The sequence below is a fragment of the Grampus griseus genome (genome assembly GCF_964374135.1).
Source record: "Grampus griseus genome assembly, chromosome: 6".
NCBI lineage: Eukaryota > Metazoa > Chordata > Mammalia > Artiodactyla > Delphinidae > Grampus > Grampus griseus.
This window is the reverse complement of record NC_139000.1, coordinates 56922144-56943406: the sequence shown is the minus strand read 5'-3', so window position 1 is coordinate 56943406 and position 21263 is coordinate 56922144. Positions and strand designations below refer to the sequence as shown.

Here is a 21263-nt window from a genome sequence, read left to right as displayed (position 1 = left end):
TGCCTAGCTCTGGGCTTTGGTCCACGGGATGTTAACCAACATCACAGACAGATCTAAAATTTGCTTACTTGGCTGCCCTCTCTGCCTCTGCCAGTGACCTGAGAACATACCTGGGCTAGCCCACTGAGTCCAGTGGGCTGATGGGGACACATGGAGCAGACGTGTGAGCTGGCCCAGGCCGAGGTCAGCACAGCTGCCTAGCCAAGCCCAGCCTAGATCACCCAACCTGCAGACTCATGAGCAAAAGAAGTGCTTCTCATCACAGGACACAGATTTTGCAGTTGTTTGTTACGCAGCATAACTGTGGCCATAGTTAACTGAAGCATTACTGTGTGACCTTGGGCAAGCCCTCTTCCTTCCTCTCCTCCATTGCTCATCTATAAAGTGATGGGAGGGATTAGAGGATCCATACAGCCCCTTCTAATGAAGCTGAGGACCAAGAAACCTGGGATGAAAAGAGCTCCAGACTCCAGAGGCTCAGATTTCTTCCAGGCCTAAAGATAGAGCTGAGGAAAACACTTCATCAGGCACTGTGGGCAGGTAGAGGGGCTTTGTCCCCAGTGGTATAGCCATAAATGTCTCACAGTGTGTCCACAGTTATGTAAACAGTGAGAGAAGAAGTTCTGACAAACCTGGGCCCCAGAATGTCCAGAGAGCCAGCTCTCCCAAAAAAAACTTGTTTTCTATAGGTTTAAACCTAGACAAATAAGCAAGTTAGAAGACAGGATTGGAGAAAATGGAAATCTTTATTTTTAAACACTAGTACATTTCCAAGCTGTTTCAAAAAGGAAAAATCATATTACTTCAAAACTATGCATCAAAGCATATTTATTTTAAACTCTAATCTTACAAACACATAATGAAAGAAACATATATTTTATAAATATCTACTCAGAATATGTATTATGGAAAAAAAGTATTTAAAAATAACAGCCCCAGATCTCCCTCTTTAAATATATAAAATTCCCATACAATTCATAAGAATTCTTTCTCAAGAGCCAAAAACTTCACAAAGGCCAACAATGCAGTTCTCGTCAGACACAATCAAAAGTAAAACGGATATAAAAAAATGTAAAATTTCTGTACAAGGGAAATGCAGATAGCATATGGGTAAATCTCATTACCATCCATGCCATTTGTGTTTTAAAAATGTTTTATAAAAACTTCCATTTAAAACAAATAAGTGAGAGTCCTTCCCTGACTGTGGAAAATATATAAATTATCACCCTCCCACCTGGGAATCGAGGCTCCCACCTGCTAGGGTTGAGGAGAGAAGTCTCCATGTGGTTCCTGAATAGGGACTAAGTAAGCCACACATGGGGATCCACCTCCTCTGGCAGTGGCTTTTTTCGATGGGTGATTCATTATTATTCCCTTCTACTTAGAAAAATTCTTTGGGATCATAGGAGACAACTGCTCAGAAGTAAATGCAAGACTAGGAGACAACTTCAGATTGTGGTATCCGATTAATAATGTGTATTTCGTGGTTTTGGTGACCAAACTCTGGGAAGCCTAATTTTCCACTGTCAGAGACACAGCCCGTCACCTACCCCAGCAAAACACATGGCACAGCCCCAGGCTGTCCCTTCATCGTTCCTCTTCTGGTGCAAGTCATTCTGTTGCCTGCAGCAGTGTAGGTAGACTATTGCCTCTTCTGACACTTCTTCTGGAAAGAGCTCTTCAAAAACGTGCGGTAGACGGGGTCATCCACATATTCGTTCTTAAACCTGGAGCTCAGCACTCTCTGTCTCTTTTTCTCCCCTTGGATTATGTCCGTTCCATAAAATGTGTCTTCAAATCGCATATCAGAGGCTGTGGACTAAGAACAGCCAGTGTTACACTGCAGAAAGGCAGGCACTTGACAGCAAAAGAACGGACAAAGATCTGACTCAGTCAGCAGTGGGGAGGGTGCTGAGGCCCAGGGAGGAGGCCCCACGCAGGGCCCTTGGAGCCTCCCCACCTGCTTCCATCTAGCTCAGTTTTCTTCAGGATCTCCAACCCCCAGGGACCTTCCCCAACACGAGCAGGACTAAAGTCTTCTCATTTAAATCTCCCTCACTCTTCATGCCCCCTCTGGCTCCTGCCCAACCAGGTATGTGACAAAATTGTCCACAGTCATCTCTAATTCATCCCTATTCCTATTTACCTCTGGGCCTCTGTCCCCACCACTTCCCTGAAACTGTCCTTGCTCAAGTCCTAGTTCCTAGGACACTTCTCTCCCCTAAATTTATGTGACTACCCTGTCACCTAACTCTTGCATGAAGCTCTCTGTCATTCTGTAAGCCCTCCTCCTTCTCTGGTTGCTCACCGTGGATGTCTCAGCGGCTCCCCTTTCTTAACTATTTGCTCAACTCTGATGCCCCTGAGGCTTTGTGTGTGGCCTTTTCCTTGCCACATATGCTCCCTGGGCCTGCCTGCCCACACTCACAACTTCAATTTCAACATCAACCGCAAAGATGCTCACATCTCTTGCCCCAGTTCAGACCTCCACCTGTGCTCAGGCCTGCAAACATGTCCAACAACCCAGCAGGCATCTCAAAGTGTTTATACTGGAGGTACTAGTATAACTAGTCCAACCTAAAGTGAACTCAAATTCTTCCTTCTCCATCTCTGTCCTTTCTGTACTCAATGAACGGCAGCACCATCCCCATCAATTCTAGCTACACTGATCAGAAACCTGAAAGTTATAAACTTCCCCTTGTCCCTCCCCTGTCCAGGACCCCTCCTACATGTACCTTGAAGCCCTCCATCCTTTCTTCTTTAACCCTACTGACCCCATGGCCCTCACACTTCCTGTCCTAAACCACTGTAACAAATGCTGCACCCCAGTCTATTTTTCACAGAACCACTAGAAGAAAGCTCTCTAAAATCTCTGATTATATGACACCCTTGCTGATAGTCTTTCAATAGCTCTACTGTCTTCAAGATGATGTCTACGTTTCCTAGGCTGGACATACATAATCAGGCATAATCTTACCCCTTGCTTGGATTAGACTGAATTATTTACAATTCCCGGCCACACCTTACTGGTTCATGCCCCTCCATCATTAGATGTATTGTTTCCTTTGCATAGAAAATATTCTATCCTCTCTGCCACTGACAAACGTGAGGTTCCTTCTTTTGGGTTCCTGTAACACTCTACATGTCAGTGCAGTAGAATGAGGGCAGTGGCAGAGATAAGGGGTAGGTAAGTGTCTCCCCATAGGGGGTGCCTTGAACCCCTTCACGGTGAGGGTATTAGGGACTATGAACTGAATTTTATACATGTTCCCAACAGCAAGGAAGGTGCCCTGACACAGTCACTGCTCAGTAAGTGATAGCTAGGCAAAGGAATGTGGGCTTTTTCTGTTATGCTCACGTAAAGCTCACCTTTTTAAATTTAACTTTTATTTTATATTGGAGTGTAGCTGATTTACAATGCTGTGTTAGTTTCATGCATACAGCTGATTCAGTTATACGTATACATATAGTCATTCTTTTTCAGATACTTTTCCTATATAGGTTATTACAGAATATTGAGTAGAGTTCCCTGTGCTATACACAGTAGGTCCTTGTTATCTATTTTATATATAGTAATGTGTATATGTTAATCCCAAACTCCTAATTTATCCTCCCCCCCAACATTTCCCGTTTGGTAACCATACTTTTGTTTTCAAAGTCTGTGAGTCTATTTGTTTTGTAAGTAAGTTCACTTGCACAATTTTTTTTTAGAGTCCACATATAAGTGATATCATATGATATTTGTCTTCTCTCTGACTTAGTTCACTTAGTACGATAATCTCTAGGTCCATCCATGTTGCTGCAAATGGCATTATTTCATTCTTCTTATGGCTGAGTAACATTCCATTGTGTGTGTGTGTGTGTGTGTGTGTGTGTGTGTATACACCACATCTTCCTTATCCATTCCTCTGTCGAAGGACATTTAGGTTGCTTCCATGTCTTGGCTATTGTAAATAGTGCTGCAATGAACATTTGGGTGCATGTATCTTTGAATTACGGTTTTCTCCAGATATGTGCCCAGGAGTGGGATTGCTGGATCATATGGTAGTTCTATTTTTAGTTTTTTAAAGATCCTCCATACTGTATTCCACAGTGGCTGTATCAATTTACATTCCCACTAACAGTGCAAGAGGGTTCCCTTTCCTCCACACCCTCTCCAGCATTTGTTGTTTGGAGACTTTTTTTTTTTTTTGCTATACACGGGCCTCTCACTGTTGTGGCCTCTCCCGTTGTGAGCACAGGCTCCGGACGCACAGGCTCAGCAGCCATGGCTCACGGGCCCAGCCGCTCCACGGCATGTAGAATCTTCCTGGACCAGGGCACAAACCTGTGTCCCCTGCATCAGCAGGTGGACTCTCAACCACTGCGCCACCAGGGAAGCCCTGGAGACTTTTTAATGATGGCCATTCTAACTGGTGTGAGGTGATACCTCCTGGTATTTTGATTTGCATTTCTCTAATAATTAGTGATGTTCAGCAGCTTTTCATATGCCTCTTGGCCATCTATATGTCTTCTTTGGAGAAACATCTATTTAGGTCTTCTGCCCATTTTTTGATTGGGTTGTTTGTATTTTTTAATATTGAGCTGCATGAGCTGTTTATATATTTTGGAGATTAATCCTTTGTCTGTTGATTCGTTTGCAAATATTTTCTCCCATTCTGTGGGCTGTCTTTTCATTTTTTTTTTTTTATGATTTCATTTGCTGTGCAAAGCTTTTAAGTTTAATTAGGTCCCATTTGTTTACTTTGTTTTTATTGTCATTACTCTAGGAGGTGGATTAAAAAAGATCTTGGTGCGATTTGTGTCAAAGAGTGTTCTCTTTATGTTTTCCTCTAAGTTTTATAGTATCGGGCCTTACATTTAGATCTTTAATCCATTTTGTGTTTATTTTTGTGTATGGTGTTAGAGAATATTCTAATTTCATTCTTTTACATGTAGCTGTCCAGTTTTCCAGCACCACTTACTGAAGAGACTGTCTTTCCTCCGTTGTATATTCTTGACACCTTTGTCACAGACTAGGTGACCATAGGTGTGTGGGTTTATCTGTGGACTTTCTATCCTGTTCCATTGATCTATGTTTCTGTTTTTGTGCCAGTACCATACTCTTTTGATGACTGTAGCTTTGTAGTATAGTCTGAAGTCAGGGAGCCTGATTCCTCCAGCTCTTTTTCTTCCTCAGGATTGCTTTGGCTATTTGGGGTCTTTTGTGTTTCCATACAAATTGTAAACTTTTTTATTCTAATTTTGTGAAATATCCCCTTGGTAATTTCATAGGGATTGCGTTGAATCTGTAGATTGCTGTGGGTAGTACAGTCATTTTGACAATATTGATTCTTCCAATCTAAGAACATGGTATCAATATATCTTTCCATCTGTTTGTGTCATCTTCAGTTTCTTTCATCAACATCCTAATAATAGTTTTCAGAGTACAGGTCTTTTGCCTCCTTAGGTAGGTTTATTCCTAGGTATTTTATTCTTTTTTGATGTGATGGTAAATGGGATTGTTTCCTTAATTTCTCTTTCAGATATTTTGTTGTTACTGTATAGGAATGCAAGAGATTTCTGTGTATTAATTTTGGATTCTGCCACTTTACCAAATTCACTGATGAGCTCTAGTAGTTTTTTGGCAGCGTCTTTAGGATTCTCTATGTATAGTATCATGTCATCTGCAAACTGTGACAGTTTTACTTCTTTTCCAATTTGGATTCTTTTTATTTCTTTTTCTTCTCTGATGGCCCTGCTAGGACTTCCAAAACTATGCTGAATAAAAGTGGTGAGAGTGGATATCCTTGTCTTGTTCCTGATCTTAGAGGACACGCTTTCAGCTTTTCACTGTTGAGAATGATGCTAGCTGTGGGTTTGTCATATATGGCCTTTATTATGTTGAGGTAGGTTTCCTCTATGTCCACTTTATGGAGATTTTTTATCATAAATGGATGTTGAATTTTGCTGAAAGCTTTTCCTGTATCTATTGAGATGATCATATGGTTTTTATTCTTCAGTTTGTTGACGTGCTGTATCACACTGATTGATTTGCGAATATTGAAGAATCCTTGCATCACTGGAATAAATCCCACTTGATCTTGGATTCGGTTGGCTAGTATTTTGTTCATGATTTTTGCATCTGTGTTCATCAGTGATATTGGCCTGTAATTTTCTTTTTTTGCGGTATCTTTGGTTTTGGTATCAGGGTGATGGCGACCTCACAGAATGAGATTGGGAGTTTTCCTTCCTCTGCAATTTTTTTGGAATAGTTTCCGAGGATAGGTGTTAACTCTTCTCTAAACGTTTGATAGAGTTCATCTGTGAAACCATCTGGTCCTGGACTTTTGTTTGTTAAAAGTCTTAAAATCACAGTTTCAATTTCAGTGATTGGTCTGTTCATATTTTCTATTTTTTCCTGGTTCAGTCTTGGAAGGTTGTACCTTTCTAAAAACTTGTCCATTTCTTCTAGGTTGTCCATTTTATTGGCATATAGTTGTTTGTAGTAGTCTCTTATGATCCTTTGTATTTCTGTGGTGTCAGTTGTAACTTCTCCTTTTTCATTTCTGATTTTATTGATTTGAGCCCTCTCCCTTTTTTTCTTGATGAGTCTGGCTAAAGGTTTATCAATTTTGTTTATCATCTCAAAGAACCAGCTTTTAGTTTCATTGATTTTTGTTGTTGTTTTCTTCATCTCTATCTCATTTATTTCTGCTGATCTTTATGATTTCTTTCCTTCTACTAACTTTGGGTTTTGTTTGTCCTTCTTTCTCTAGGTGCTTTAGCTGTAAGGTTAGGTTGTTGTTAGGTTTGAGATTTTTCTTGTTTCCTGAGGTAAGACTGTATTGCTATAAACTTCTCTTTTGGAACTGCTTTTGCTGTGTCCCATAGGTTTTGGATTGTCATCTCTTTGTTATCATGTGTCTCTAGGTATTTTTTGATTTCCTCTTTGATTTCTTCAGTGATCCACTGGTCGTTTAGTAACATATTGTTTAGGTTCCACGCGTTTGTGTTTTTTGCAGTCTTTTTTATGTGACTGATTTCTAATATCATAGTCTTGTGGTCAGAAAAGAGGCTTGATATGATTTCAATTTTCTTAAATTTACTGAGGCTTGCTTTGTGACCCAGCATGTGATCCATCCTGGAGAATGTTCTATGTGCACTTGAGAAGAATGTGTATTCTGCTGCTTTCAGGTGGAATGTCCTATAAATATCAATTAAGTTCATATGGTCTAATGTGTCATTTAAGGCCTGTGTTTCCTTATTGATTTTCTGTCTGGATAATCTGTCCATTGATGTAAGCGGGGTGTTAAAGTTCCCCACTATTACTGTGTTACTGTCGATTTCCCCTTTTATGGCTGTTAGAATTTGCCTTATATATTGACGTGCTCCTATGTTGAGTGCATATATATTTACAATGTTCCATCTTCTTTTTGGATTGATCCCTTGATCATTATGTAGTGTCCTTTTTTGTCTCTTGTAACAGTCTTTATTTTAAAGTTTATTTTGTCTGATATAAGTATTGCTACTCCAGGTTTCTTTTAATTTCCATTTGCATGGAATATCTTTTTCCATCCCCTCACTTTCAGTCTGTTATGTGTCCCTAGATCTGAAGTGGGCTCTTATAGACAGCATATATGCAGGTCTTGTTTTTGTATCCATTCAGCCAGTCTATGTCTTTTGGTTGGAGCATTTAATTCATTTACATTTAAGGTAATTATTGATATATGTGTTCTTATTGCCATTTTGTAAATTGTTTGGGATTTGATTTTGCAAGTCTTTTTTCTTCCCTTCCTCTTTTGTTCCCTTCTCATGTGATTTGATTATCTTTAGTGTTGTATTTGGATTGCTTTTTTCTTTTTTGTGTGTTTTTGTCTATCTATCATAGAGTTTTGGTTTGCAGATCACGTGGGGTTTTGATATAGCAGTCTATATATATACAAGACTGTCTTAAGTTGCTGGTCTCTTAATTTCAAATGCATTTCCAATATCCTGCATTTGTACTATCCTCTGCTCATGACTGCTGGTTTTGATATCATATTTGTGTGTGTGTGGATGATTTCCTACCTTTATTATACGTTTGCCTTTACCAGTGAGCTTTCCCATTCATAATGTTCTTGTTTCTAGTTGTGGTCTTTTCTTTTCTGCCTAGAGAAGTTCCTTTAGCATTTATCGTAAAGCTGGTTGTGGTGCTGAATTCTCTTAGCGTTTGCTTATCTGTAAAACTTTTGATTTCTCCATTGAATCTGAATGAGAGCTTTGCTGGGCAGAGTATTCTTGGTTATAGGTTTTTTCCTTTCATCACTTTAAATATATCATGCCACTCCCTTCTGGCCTGCAGAGTTTCTGCTGAGAAATCAGCTGATAACCTTATGGGATTCCCTTGTATTTTATTTGTTGCTTTTCTCTTGTTGCTTTTCATATTTTCTCTTTGTCTTTAATTTTTGTCAGTTTGATTAATATATGTCTTGGTGTGTTCCTCCTTGGGTTTATCCTGTATGGGAGTCTGCATTTCCTTGGACTTGGGTGACTGTTTCTTTTCTCATATTAGGGAAGTTTTCAGCTATTATCTCTTCAAATATTTTATCAGGTCCTTTCTCTCTTCTCCTTCTGCGACCCCTATAATGTGAAAGTTGGTGCATTTAATGTCCCAGAGGTTTCTGAGACTGTCCTCCTTTCTTTTCATCCTTTTTTTCTTTATTCTGTTCTGCTGGAGTGATTTCCACTACTCTTTCTTCCAGCTCACTTATTAGTTCTTCTGCCTCATTTATTCTGCTATTGTTTCCTTCTAGTGTATTTTTCACTTTGGTTTTTGTATTGTTCATCTCTGTTCTTTAAATCTTCTAGGTCTTTGTTAAATATTTCTTGTATCTTCTCAGTCTGTGCCTTCATTCTTTTTCCAACATCTTGGATCATCGTTACTATCATTACTCTGTATTCTTTTTCATGTAGATTTGCCTATCTCTACTTAGTTGCTCTTCTGGGTTTTTATCTTGTTCCTTCTTCTGGAACACATTTCTCAACTGTCTCATTTAGTCTAACTTTCTGTGTTTGTGGTCTCTTTTCTGCAGGCTGCATGATTGTAGTTCCTCTTCCTTCTTGTGTCTGTCTCCTGGTGGGTGAGCTTGGTCCAGGGGCTTGTGCAGGATTCCTGGTGGGAGGGACTGGTGGGTGGAGCTGGGTCTTGTCCCTCTGGTGGACAGGGCCATGTCAAGGGGTGTGTTTACAGGTGGCTGTGAGGTCAGTACAAGTTTAGGCAGCCTGTTTGCTGATGGGTGAGGCTGTGTTCCCCCATTGCTGGTTGTTTGGCCCGAGGTGTCCTAGCACTGGAGTCTGCAGACTATTGGGTGGGGCCAGGCCTTAGTGCCAAAAATGCAACCTCCAAGAGAACCCACACTGATCAGTATTCCCTGGGGCCTCCGCCACCAGAGTCCTTGCCCCCACAGTGAGCCACAGCCAACACCTTCCTCTCCAGGAGACCCTCCAAGACCCTCAGGTAGGTCTAGCCCAGGCTCCTGTGGAGTCACTGCTTTGTGCTGGGTTCCAGTGCACGTTGTGCGTGCCCTCTAAGAGTGAAATCTCTGTTTCCCCTGTCTTGCGGAACTTCTGCACTCAAGCCCCACTGGCCTTCAAAGCTCAATGCCCTGGGGGCTCTTCCTCCCAATGCCAGACCTTCAGGCTGAGGAGCATGACTTGAGGCTCAGAACTCTCACTCCATCTCATTGTGGCTTCCTCTTTGTCTTTGGATGTAAAATATCTTTTTTGGTAGGTTCCAGTCTTTTTTGTCGATGGTTGTTCACCAGTTAATTGTGATTTTGGTGTTTTCGTGGGAGGAAGTGAGCTGCAGTCCTTCTACCCTGCCATGTTGTTGGAATCGAGGGGCTGCTTTTAGTTTGGATACTTCCTGCTGGTTCCTCAGTGTGTGCTGGCTGTTATCCCCTTGATCTGGGGTGGGCAGGTGTGGTGACCCGTGCTCACTCCTGGTACCCTGGGGTAGTGATCAGCGCCAGCTTGTGGGTCTCCCAGCAGTGGCCTGCGTGCCTGCAAGACGGCAGGGCCAGCGATTGGCACCTGCTCATGGGTCTCTTAGTGGCGGCGGCAGCCCATGCCCACCTCTGGAGCTCACGATGACAGTGGTGGCTCGTGCCTGCCCCCAGAACTCATGTAGGTGGTGTCCTGTTGCCTGAGAGTGCACGCAGGGAAAGGAACTCCTATGGCAAGTCCTGCCCCTCTCCTCTGCATCCCCCAACAATGGTGCCTTGCCTCTCTGGCAGACCCAGGCTTCTTCTGAGTGCATCCTCAGTTGCCACACTCCAGCCTCTTCAGGCTGTCTCCGTGCAGCCAGCGCTGGTCCTCTCCCTGAGTCTGACCTCCAAAGCCCAAGCTTTAGCACCCAGCCCCTGCCTGCCCTGGCAGATGAGCATCTCAGGCTGGGGAGTTCAGGGCAGCAGTACCAACCACCTGTGTAGGTCACTCTCTGTTTTGCCTTCCTCAAACTGGTTGCTGAGCTCTCCTCAGTGGCTCCAAAGCTCCCCCTCCATCCAGGCTGATCTCCCCACCAGTGAGGGGACTTCCCAGGGCGAGGGAACCTTTCCTCCTTCATCGCTCCCTCCCTGGGGCACATGTCCCATCTCAATTCCTCTTTTTTTTTTCTTTTGTCCTGCCTGGTTTACGTGGAGGTTTTTCTGCCTTTTCAGAAATCTGAGGTTTTCTGCCAGTGTTCAGTAGATGTTCTGTGTGAATTGTTCCACTTGTAGATGTGTTTTTGATATATTTGTGGGAGGAGGTGAGCTCTAAGTCCTATTTCTCCACCATTTTGATTCCTCCCGCCAGGTAAAGCTTACTTTAAAGTACTATTCTTCCTTCCTAATTTCCTATTTTGCCCCTCGAACGTGTTGTGTTCCCAACTGGTTTTTACTGAGATGACACCAACCGTGTCACGGAGGCCCCCTCCCATGGTGGTGACACAGGCAGGGTCCAGCTTTTAAGGCTTGAAAGCACATGGTCAATCATGAAGAAGAGAGAAACAATGGAACAATTACAAAGAAGCTTGAAAACTAAAAATGGACCCAAGTGCAAAGCTGGGCATGTTCCCTGCTAGTTCATGAGATGGTCATCCAGGGTGATAGGCTCCCTCCATGGATTCCCCCAGATGCTCCTAGCTTCACTCAGGAAGAAAAGTAAGAGATTGTGGATGGGCTGGGCACCCTCTGCCATTAGGATAAAACAGTTTGGGTTCATTCATTCTTGGCAAAGCACTTCCTCTGAGTAATCTTTCCCTTTTATAAGTGCTAAAGTTAAAGGAGAAAATAAAACATCTATGAAAGTGCTGCCACTGTGTGAGGACAGCAAAAGTAAGCCTCTTAAATACAATAATAAAACCAGTTTACCAGCAGCACCAGTTAATTATACACCATTGCTATGGTTATTCTGTGAGACCATAAAAGGTAATGGGGCTGTTTCTGAAGTTAGTGGGAAGGAACGCAGCACAGTCACTGAGGCGGACTGCTGACACTTTAGAAAAATTTCTCCCCAAGTCAGCGTATGTCTGGGTGAGCAGAAGTCATTAAAACATGAAGGCCTCCCAGCGGGGGCTGCAACCCACCCCGCCTTAAAAAAAAAAAGATTTCTCTAATTATAAAGTATCTTCCATCAATAAGTTTTCCAATCAGATTTGTTTCGTCAACTGGAAAAAAAATAGCAGTCACGGACAGACTAGCCAAGGGCCAGAGGGTTATATACAAACCTTAAGAAAAAGCTGGTTTTCTACAGCAGAAGCACGTAAGTCTTTGATTCAGTAAAAACAGAGGTGGCAAACTGGATTTAGGGACTGTGAGCAAACTGGATTTTGTCTCAAGAAATTTTCTACTAGGCTCAACATAACGTAACAGGTTAGATTCAGAGTATCTATGTGATTTATATATATATATTTTTTTTTTTTTAATTTATTTAATTTATTTATTTATTCATGGCTGTGTTGGGTCTTCGTTTCTATGCAAGGGCTTTCTCTAGTTGCGGCAAGCGAGGGCCACTCTTCATTGCGGTGCGCGGGCCTTTCACTGTCGTGGCCTTTCTTGTTGTGGGGCACAGGCTCCAGACGTGCAGGCTCAGTAGTTGTGGCTCACGGGCTTAGTTGCTCCGTGGCATGTGGGATCTTCCCAGACCAGGGCTCGAACCCGTGTCCCCTGCATTGGCAGGCAGATTCTCAACCACTGCGCCACCAGGGAAGCCCTATATATTTTTTAATTTAAAAATTTTCTATGAGAATTTTTAAAAAGCAGTTCAATTTGGTGTGACTGTTCTGAGAAATCGACCTTAGAAAATTCGTGCTCGAGTAAAGCTACATGGTAAAGCATACTGGTATTGGAGCCAAATCTACTATGGAACAGAGATTGTGATCAGAGCAGAAAGCAAAAAGCTTTCTTTGAATGTGATTAAGAAATGGTATTTGAAATCTATAAGACCCAGCTGGTAGGATGTTTAACCATACGTGGATTAGAAAAATCAAAGACCTGAGAGACTTCCAGAGGGCTACCTACTCCATTTCCCAACCTCTAAATCTTTAGGAGATTATTTTTTTAAAAAAGGGGGGAGGGAATGGGAAGGGACAGAGAATCCATGGAAGATAGGAGAAACAGGATGAGAGGCAGTCACCTCCAGCATCTTGAACAGGAAAGTTTTTCTCAAGAGATTTCAAGACCTAGAACACTGACAAATTATCCAGGTTTTTAGCTCTTTGTTAAGGTTTAACAGATGTCTTTACTATAGGAATATTTTCTTCTCCCTTTCCCTGCTGTTTATTATCTGGGGGTTAATCTGTTTGTTTTCAGGTGTGTGGGTCCCCTACTTGCCACATTTCCTCACTGGGTGGGCAGCAGTGCTGTTACTATCACTCTTCTCTTGACTGTTTCACTTTGAATGACCTTCCCCTCAAGGATGCAGCTGAGAAGGAAAAGTCAGTTTACACCTGATGCACTTAACCCTGTTCTCAGGATCCCACCCGACAGGAGAGGAGCTGAATATACAACTGAACATTTAAGGAAACCCATGTTCTTCCAAAGTAATCTAGAGTCGCTCTATCATTGCATAAAAGTATATCATTAGCATGCAATGAAAACTAAGGATGTCATTTATTCAGAAAAAAATTTTCATTTTAGTCAGAAAAATCCCCTCATTCAAATTTCCTAGTTTAGGACTTATCATTTCACAGATGCACTAGATGCAATTCTAAATGAGTAAAACCGACTTCATTTCAGGGTCCAGTAAATATTTTATGATACAATAATGAAAACTAAGTTATTATGAATTATATTTTTTAACAACTTCAGTTTTGACTATTTGTCCATGTTTATTTGTCTTTTAATGGTATGTACTGGGCTTGAAACTAATATCGTTTTCTTTTGTAAAAAAAACTGCTTTAGTATTTCCACAACTAGTATTTGGGCTTTGTTTATTCCTTTTGTTATAAAAGTGAGAGTTTAGTTTAATTATAAATTGACACAAACATTAATGAGCTTCTGAGAGGGAAGTTAATACAGATGACCTTGAACAACATGGGTCTGAACTATATATGGGTCCACTTAATATACGGATTTTTTTCAATCATAAACATTATGGTACTACACAATCTGAGTGATTGAATCCATAGATGTGAAACTGTGGGCAGGAAGGGTCTGACTATATAAGTTATATATGACTGTGTGGAGGGTCAGCACTCCAACCCCCCACATTGTTAAAGGGTGAACTGTATATGATAAGGCTATAGGAAACTAGATGTTCGCTATGCTGAGTCACCTTTAATCTCCTACTGAAAGCTTTCTTTTTTTTTTTTTTGCGGTACGCGGGCCTCTCACTGTCGTGGCCTCTCCCGTTGTGGAGCACAGGCTCAGCGGCCATGGCTCACGGGCCCAGCCGCTCCGTGGCATGTGGGATCTTCCCGGACCGGGGCACAAACCCATGTCCCCTGCATCGGCAGGCAGACCCTCAACCACTGCACCACCAGGGAAGCCCTGAAAGCTTTCTTTTAACGTTGCTTCCACTAAGAAGATTGTAAATGTCTTGATGGTATCTTTATATGTTCCCAGTTAGCTTGCATAGGACACATATTCAATAACTTTCTGTATGCCAATAGATGTTAACACAAAGAAGCATCATTTGACCTCATTAGAAAGAAAGATGGGGAACTTGCACCGGTTTCCCTGTTTCTGGACAAATTTGAGCTTTGGATTAAACGATTTCAATAAGGGAAAAGTTGCAATGGCTTTCTTCAAAATCAATCCAAAAGCCTAAGTATGTTTCCTGCTGGGCTTGGGAAACAGTGAGAGAGGAGGAGAGATTCACATGGCAGATCCCTCAGAGGGATTATCCAGCACTTACAAAGCGAGCTTTCACTCTCTTGGGTAACTCTTCATCTAAAGTGTAGATGTCCTCTCTCTTCATTGCTATCTGGGATCCATCTTCAAATTCAACCTAGTGAAAAATAAGACATCGAGCATGATCTATTTAAAAAAGAAGAAAGCATTCACCATTCTCTTCAGAGTTCCCGTTAGCTACATAAAAAAGAAAAGAGGATTCAGGCAGAGCCAACAAGAGAACTAGCCAACAGCCAAGGAAGGAAGCAAAGCTCTTCCCTTATCAAACTAAGAACAAAGTATGTTTCCAAACAGGCCAAAATTCTTGAAAATGAGTGTTTTGCAATATGTGATATGAAAACTTTATCCCCCCAAAGCAAAAACAAAGAAAAGTAACTGCTGCTCAAATGATTTCTCAGAACATGAGATTGTGGCCAATTTAGCATTAACACGGGTGGGGCCTGTAAGTACTGATTGTTTCTTTAAGAGGCTCTGACAACATAAGAGGGAGGACTGTTTCTCTTTGAGAAAGAAGTAATGATACATTTACTCTTGTATAATAATCCTCCCAGATAAAATAATTTCTCAAGTTCTTATGGAGCTTTAACTTTCAAAACTCACTTTTGTTAAATTCAAACAAATGGCCAGGAAGAGCTCAGGTTCTCCTTAACCTCACGTGTCAGCCACCTCAATTTGTGAAAATACATTATCATCTAAATGAAAATGTTTAAAACTTTTAAAACTTTGTTTTCAAGCTAATCAAATGGCAGCAAGTAATTTCATTATCCAGTCTTTTCAATATTTTAGGATATTTTGTTAGAGAAAAAGTGACACTGAATAACAAATATAGAGCATCTGGGGGAAATTCATCAAAGGCCCTACTCAAAGTGATCTTGGTTTAGGCTCAATCCCACATGAACTCTTCCAGAAGAAAGCAACAAAAGGGATGCAATCAGGGTAGAATATCTAATATGTTCTAACTCTGACCACTTATGGTATTCTTGAAATCCCTAACTCGTCTGTCTGAATTCTTTACTTTTAAGAAATAAGTATATGCTTGCAATTCTAGTTAAAAGAGAAGTTAAACCATGTAGCTGTGCTATTCATGTTAATTTTAAAAAATCTGCTGAAGTTTAAAAAATACTAAAGATAAAATATATAATTAAACTTCGTATTTATCATCCATGTACTGCTCACGTTTGACTAAGCTCAAACACGGGGCAGAATTAGGTCTCGGTCACAGGAGACTTCTCGCTGCTACTTTCCGGAACGCTGAGATTGGGAAGGTTTTTCTTCCTGGCCTTGTTTCAGCAAAATGCTTTCTGTAACATTTAATTAGGCCAAGGTGTCACTGCAATTTATACAGTTCGATAGCATAGCTAGAACTACCTGTGCCTACCTTTCTTCTGTTTTAGATCATTTGAAAATTCTAAAAGAGAAAAAGGCAATTTTGAAACTAAGAGGGAGTATGGTATGCTGACCAACCATCCCAGTTTGTCCAGGACTGAAGGGGTCTCCCAGGATGCAAGACTTTCAGTGCTAAAGTCAAGGATAGTCCCTTGCAAGCTGGGATAGTTGTTCACCCGACTTGGGACAGAGCCAAGAGTAAATTCTGGCCCTTCCCTTTACCAGCTGTGTGCTCTTGAACAAATTATCACATTCACTGAGCCTTTTTTCCCTCCTTTGTAAAGTAGGAGTCAAAAACATCTATGCTGCAGGGCTACTGTGAGGGCCCCCAAAATGCATATACTTAGGATACTTAGCACTGCGCAGTAGGTATTTAGTTCCATTTTTATAAATATCTTTGCTTGTTCAGTGGTGAGGCTGAATAGACACAAAACACAAAATGATCTCAAAAGGCCAGTTGGTTTAATGAGGAATTTTAAACTACTTCCTTGAGAGACAGTTTTAATATTAGTCTTAACTTTTTCATTGAGTCTGTAAATATGCTCCCAGTTCTATGTTGATAGGCCATGATAAATTCAGCTGAAGTTAGCACACTGATTGATTACTAATTAGCCTGAATTTCAACATGTCTTCATTATGATACTTTCCATGTAGCTAATAGCTTTGGTTCATGTAAGATGCTTCACTTTTGCATTTATTGTTTAATTAAATGTAATTATTTTCTTTTGAATGATGTAGTGAACGCTTCTTTTCTAGGAGTCTCCAGTATTACCAGCCTGTCTTGTGATTTTTGCCTAATTTTGGACATTCTGATACAAAAATGCTGCAGCACTTACCCTGCTGTAAATGACCTGAATCTGCAACTTAACACTTTGTCACCAATACAAAGGGGAAATGGCCTTCTCTCTCTCTCTCTCTCTCACTCACACACACACACACACACACACACACACACACACACACAGAGGATAGGTACATCCTCCCCTCCCCACCCTGGTGGCTTTTTCTACACCTTAAAAAATGTTCTCCCCTAAGTTGTCCAAACTTCTTTGAACACTTTTAATTACATTGTGCTCCAGTTTTTAGTGCAGTGTCTTTTAATGTACTCTTCCATTTAAGCCCTAGCCCTTTATCAGTCTTTGAACAATTTCTCTGAGGAAACTGGAGGTCTTATCATTCTCAAGCTGTTTTTAACTTCACAGGCCTGAACCTTCTTGCTTTTTCTCCTTTTACTTCAATCTTCCTGTTTTTACACTACTGCTTAGCTTTAGAATGTTGATTTCTGCCATCGTGTTACTAAAAGTACTATAATTTATTGGTTCTAATAAATTTGTTCCTTTTTAAAGTCTTTCTGAAGGAATATAAATGCACGTGCACCATCCATGTTGTTTTCCTTATTAGAGCTTAACTCATCCTCATTTCTAATAGGGATACAATTCATTTTTAAATTGTATATATATTCTTTAATAATATGTAGAGTTGTTCAGTGAACAGAATGCCAAAATGATAGCTGCACTTTTCATTAAATGAGCGCTCCTTTACGCTCGGGTGCACAGATGGCCACACCTGTGCCGATGCACCATTGGCCTAGGTTTGCTGAAATGCCCGACGGGGATGATGTCTCTCAGGGAAAAGCTACCCATTCAGGGGCTGCTGGATGATGAACAGCCATCACTGATTTGGCTTACAGTTAGATAATCCAGCCAGTTAGTCTCTCCCCATATAACAGAAACACAAGAAAGCAGCCCACCATCCAGCTGGTTATCTTTTTGACCTAACTAACTATATTCCTTACAATTAACCTATTCATCAGATGTTACTAGAGTTTCCCAGTATCGAACTTGGTAATAAAAGTCTAATATCTAGGTCATCAAACATCAAATTTTTGCCTTTTTTATAAAACGAGGTGTTCCAAATCATGTGGCTTCTTGGTCAGCAGTACACTGGCTATACCGTCTGCCCTCTGGCTTCTCCTGTCCATCTCAGCAAGCATCACACCCAGGGCGGCACTCACCTGGTACATGTGGGCAACATTTGATCCGAGATATTTTGCCCCGTAGAGTTTGCCATCAGGCCACTTGACTTGAACGACTTCTCCCTCGGCAGGAGGGCCTAGCCTCACACAGTCTCGGCTCTGCATAATAAATAGTAGTTAGGCTTTTCAAGGCAAATGTCTAAGCGACTGCATTTAGAACGTAGCAAATGAGCAACTCCTGGCAATTAAAAGGAGTTATTGCCTCTGTGTTTTATGGATTATGATCTTGCATGGGTGTTCAGGGGAAGAGCTATAAGCCAAAGGAGTACTTAAAGATTCAGCCCACATCATAAAGTTACAAAGGAACCACCATAATCCAAGAAGGAAAAAACAGCATTTACATTTGCTGTTTGACAAAGAATTGTTCAGAGGGTAAGTAAAATGTGCATAGAAACTGCTCTAGCTGAGAAATAGACTGGCTAATGATTTACAACACCTGACATGTCTACAGCATTTTGCAGCTAACAGAAGCCTTCGACATACATCTCGTCTGATCCTCACAATCGTTCCATGAGGTAGACTACTAATTACCCCCATTTTACTGACAAGGAAACTGAGCCTCTGAGGAGGCTCCTTTCAGTTGTCAGGATCTCTGGAGAAGTGAAGCGGTGTAAGAGACAAAGAACTGAGGACGCCCAGGTGGACCTGGGGGCAGGAGAGAAGCAGACGGTCATCAGAGCTGGCAGGCCCGGACGAAGCAGCAAGGGAAGAATGCAGGAGCCTCCAGAGTGCGGCAGGGGAGGCTGTAAGGTCCGGGTCCTGCTCAGCAGGCCTCTTCTGAAGACCCCTGGACCTTCCCCTACAGGCCTGGTTCTGCCTGCACCTCCCATCCACTGAGTAGTCCACCTCATTCCACAGGTGATCCTGGCGGTGCCACAAGCACTCTTCTCACCTCACTTCTTCCACTCAGCACTGCCTCCTTGGGCAGCAACTCAGAACAAATTTCCCGCTAGCTCATCCTGGGAAGGTGCTTTTTAGAGGGGGAGGGGTACAGATATACTTTGCAAACTGAAGTTTGTATGTATTGAGAATGACACAATAAAATTTGAATACAAAGGAGTTAAATACTTGACTACTTTGATAAATTTTTTGCACATTTAGCAATTCATGTTTTGCTAATCCTGGTATTTTACTGATGAGGCCAATCTGACTGATTGAAATGCACACTTGACCAGTTAAGCTTTAAATACAGACTGGGCAGGGTTCTGTGGTTTAAATGAGAGGCACACACAGGAAATATTTAGTTGTTTATGATTAGAAATCCACCATGTATTACTTTTCATTATTAACAGAAATTTTGCATCATAAAGGAGTGGGCCTTTTACTGTTGGGTTCAGAGTATACCTGAGAGGTTCATCTTTCTCACAGCAGACTATGCCTCCATTTAAAGCTATGGGCAAAGAAAAAAAAGTGTGTGCTCAGAGGCTCTGCAGAGTTGACAGTCTGCATCTAACTTAGTCAAATAAAAATAAGTTTCTTCTTGGCCTTCATAATATTTGATCTCAGGCTACACAGAACTGAAAGAGTAGGATGAAGAACTGTATTCTACATATGCCCCTGGAGTTATCATCTCACTTTTCATTTCCCTTCCCTTCCAAAGATGTACATGGTACTAAGAAGATTGGAAGGTGTAGCTTCTAAATAGATGCTGTCTCCTAGGACAGGAAGCTACATCAGCTCAGGGATAACTCTGAGCTAAAACCCAGATGGTTGGTGATGGGAGCAAGGAGAGAACAAGAGTAAGTTTCTTCCTTCTCCTAAAGTTTTATTCCATGTGGAGGAAGCTCCATTAAGGTAATACTCCTAGCTTTTCTTTTTTTTCCCACTCCCTCATTCATTCACTATTTTTTTTAACTTTCATTGGAGGATACTCGATTTACAATGTTCTGTTAGTTTCAGGTGTACAACAAAGTGAATCAGTTACACATATACACATACCCACTCTTTTTTAGATTCTTTTCCCATATAGGCCATTACCGAGTACTGAGTAGACTTCCCTGTGCTATAGAGTAGGTTCTTATTAGTTATCTACTACTATATTTTATATATAGTAGTGTGTATATTGTCAATGCCAGTCTCCCAATTTATCCCTCCCCTGCCAAAGCAATCTACAGATTCAACACAATCCCTATCAAATTTCCAATGGCATTTTACACAGAATTACAACAAAAAATTTTACAGTTTGTCTGGAAACACAAAAGACCACGAATAGCAAAAGCAATCTTGAGAAAGAAAAATGGAGCTGGAGGAATCAGGCTCCCTGACTTCAGACTATACTACAAAGCTACAGCAATCAAGACAGTATGGTACTGGCACAAAAACAGAAATATAGATCAATGGAACAGGATAGAAAACCCAGAGATAAACCCGAGCACATATGGTCACCTTATCTTTGATAAAGGAGGCAAGAATATACAATGGAGAAAAGACAGTCTCTTTGATAAGTGAGGCTGGGAAAACTGAACAGCTACATGTAAACAAACGAAATTAGAACACTCCCTGACACCATACACAAAAACAAACTCAAAATGTATTAAAGATCTAAATGTAAGGCTAGATACTATAAAACTCTTAGAGGAAAACACAGGCAGAACACTCTTGACATAAATCGCAGCAAGATCTTTTTGAATCCACCTCCTAGAGTAATGAAAATAAAAACAAAAATAAACAAATGGGACCTAATGAAACTTTAAAGCTTTCACAGCAAAGGAAACCATAAACAAAACAAAAAGACAACCCTCAGAATGGGAGAACATATCTGCAAATGAAGCAACCAACAAAAGATTAATATCCAAAATATACAAACAGTTCTTGGAGCTCAATATCAAAAAAAACAACCCAATCCAAAAATGGGCAGAAGACCTAAATAGACATTTCTCCAGAGAAGACATACAGATGGCCAACAAACACATGAAAAGATGCTCAACATCACTAATTGTTAGAGAAAGGCAAATCAAAACTACAATGAGGTATCACCTTACACCAGTCAGAATGGCCATCATTAAAAAATCTATAAACAAATGCTGGAGAGGGTGTGAAGAAAAGGGAACCCTCATACACTGTTGGTGGAAATGTAAATTGATACAGCCACTATGGAAAACAGTATGGAGGTTCCTTAAAAAACTAAAAATAGAGATCCCAGGAAGAGGACTGGGGTTGGCTGCGTGAACACAGCCTGAAGGGGGCTAGTGCGCCACAGCTAGCCGGGAGGGAGTCCAGGAAAAAGTCTGGACCTGCCTAAGAGGCAAGAGACCATTGTTTTGGGGTGCGCGAGGAGAGGGGATTCAGAGCACCGCCTAAACAAGCTCCAGAAACAGGTGCGATCCGTGGCTTTCAGCGCAGACACCAGAGACAGGCATGAAACGCTAAGGCTGCTGCTGCAGCCACCAAGAAGCCTGTGTGCAAGCAAAGGTCACTCTCCACACCTCCCCTCCCGGTAGCCTGTGCAGCCCGCCATTGCTAGGGTCCCGTAATCTAGGGACAACCTC

General features: G+C 41.4%; 1 protein-coding gene across 4 annotated transcripts in view; it reads right to left on the bottom strand.

Moving 5' to 3' along the window:
* Positions 1 to 765: 765 nt before the first annotated feature.
* KDM4C (lysine demethylase 4C) overlaps positions 766 to 21263 on the bottom strand; it is a 410995-nt gene continuing 390497 nt past the window's right edge. For all 4 annotated transcript variants that reach the window (XM_082656307.1, XM_082656305.1, XM_082656308.1 and 1 more), the window contains 3 exons: positions 17755 to 17874; positions 14359 to 14451; positions 766 to 1819 (listed from right to left, as the gene is read on the bottom strand). In XM_082656307.1, the coding sequence (XP_082512433.1) occupies positions 1643 to 1819; positions 14359 to 14451; positions 17755 to 17874 (390 nt within the window). In that variant the 3' untranslated portion in view covers positions 766 to 1642. The remainder of the gene's footprint in view (positions 1820 to 14358; positions 14452 to 17754; positions 17875 to 21263) is intronic.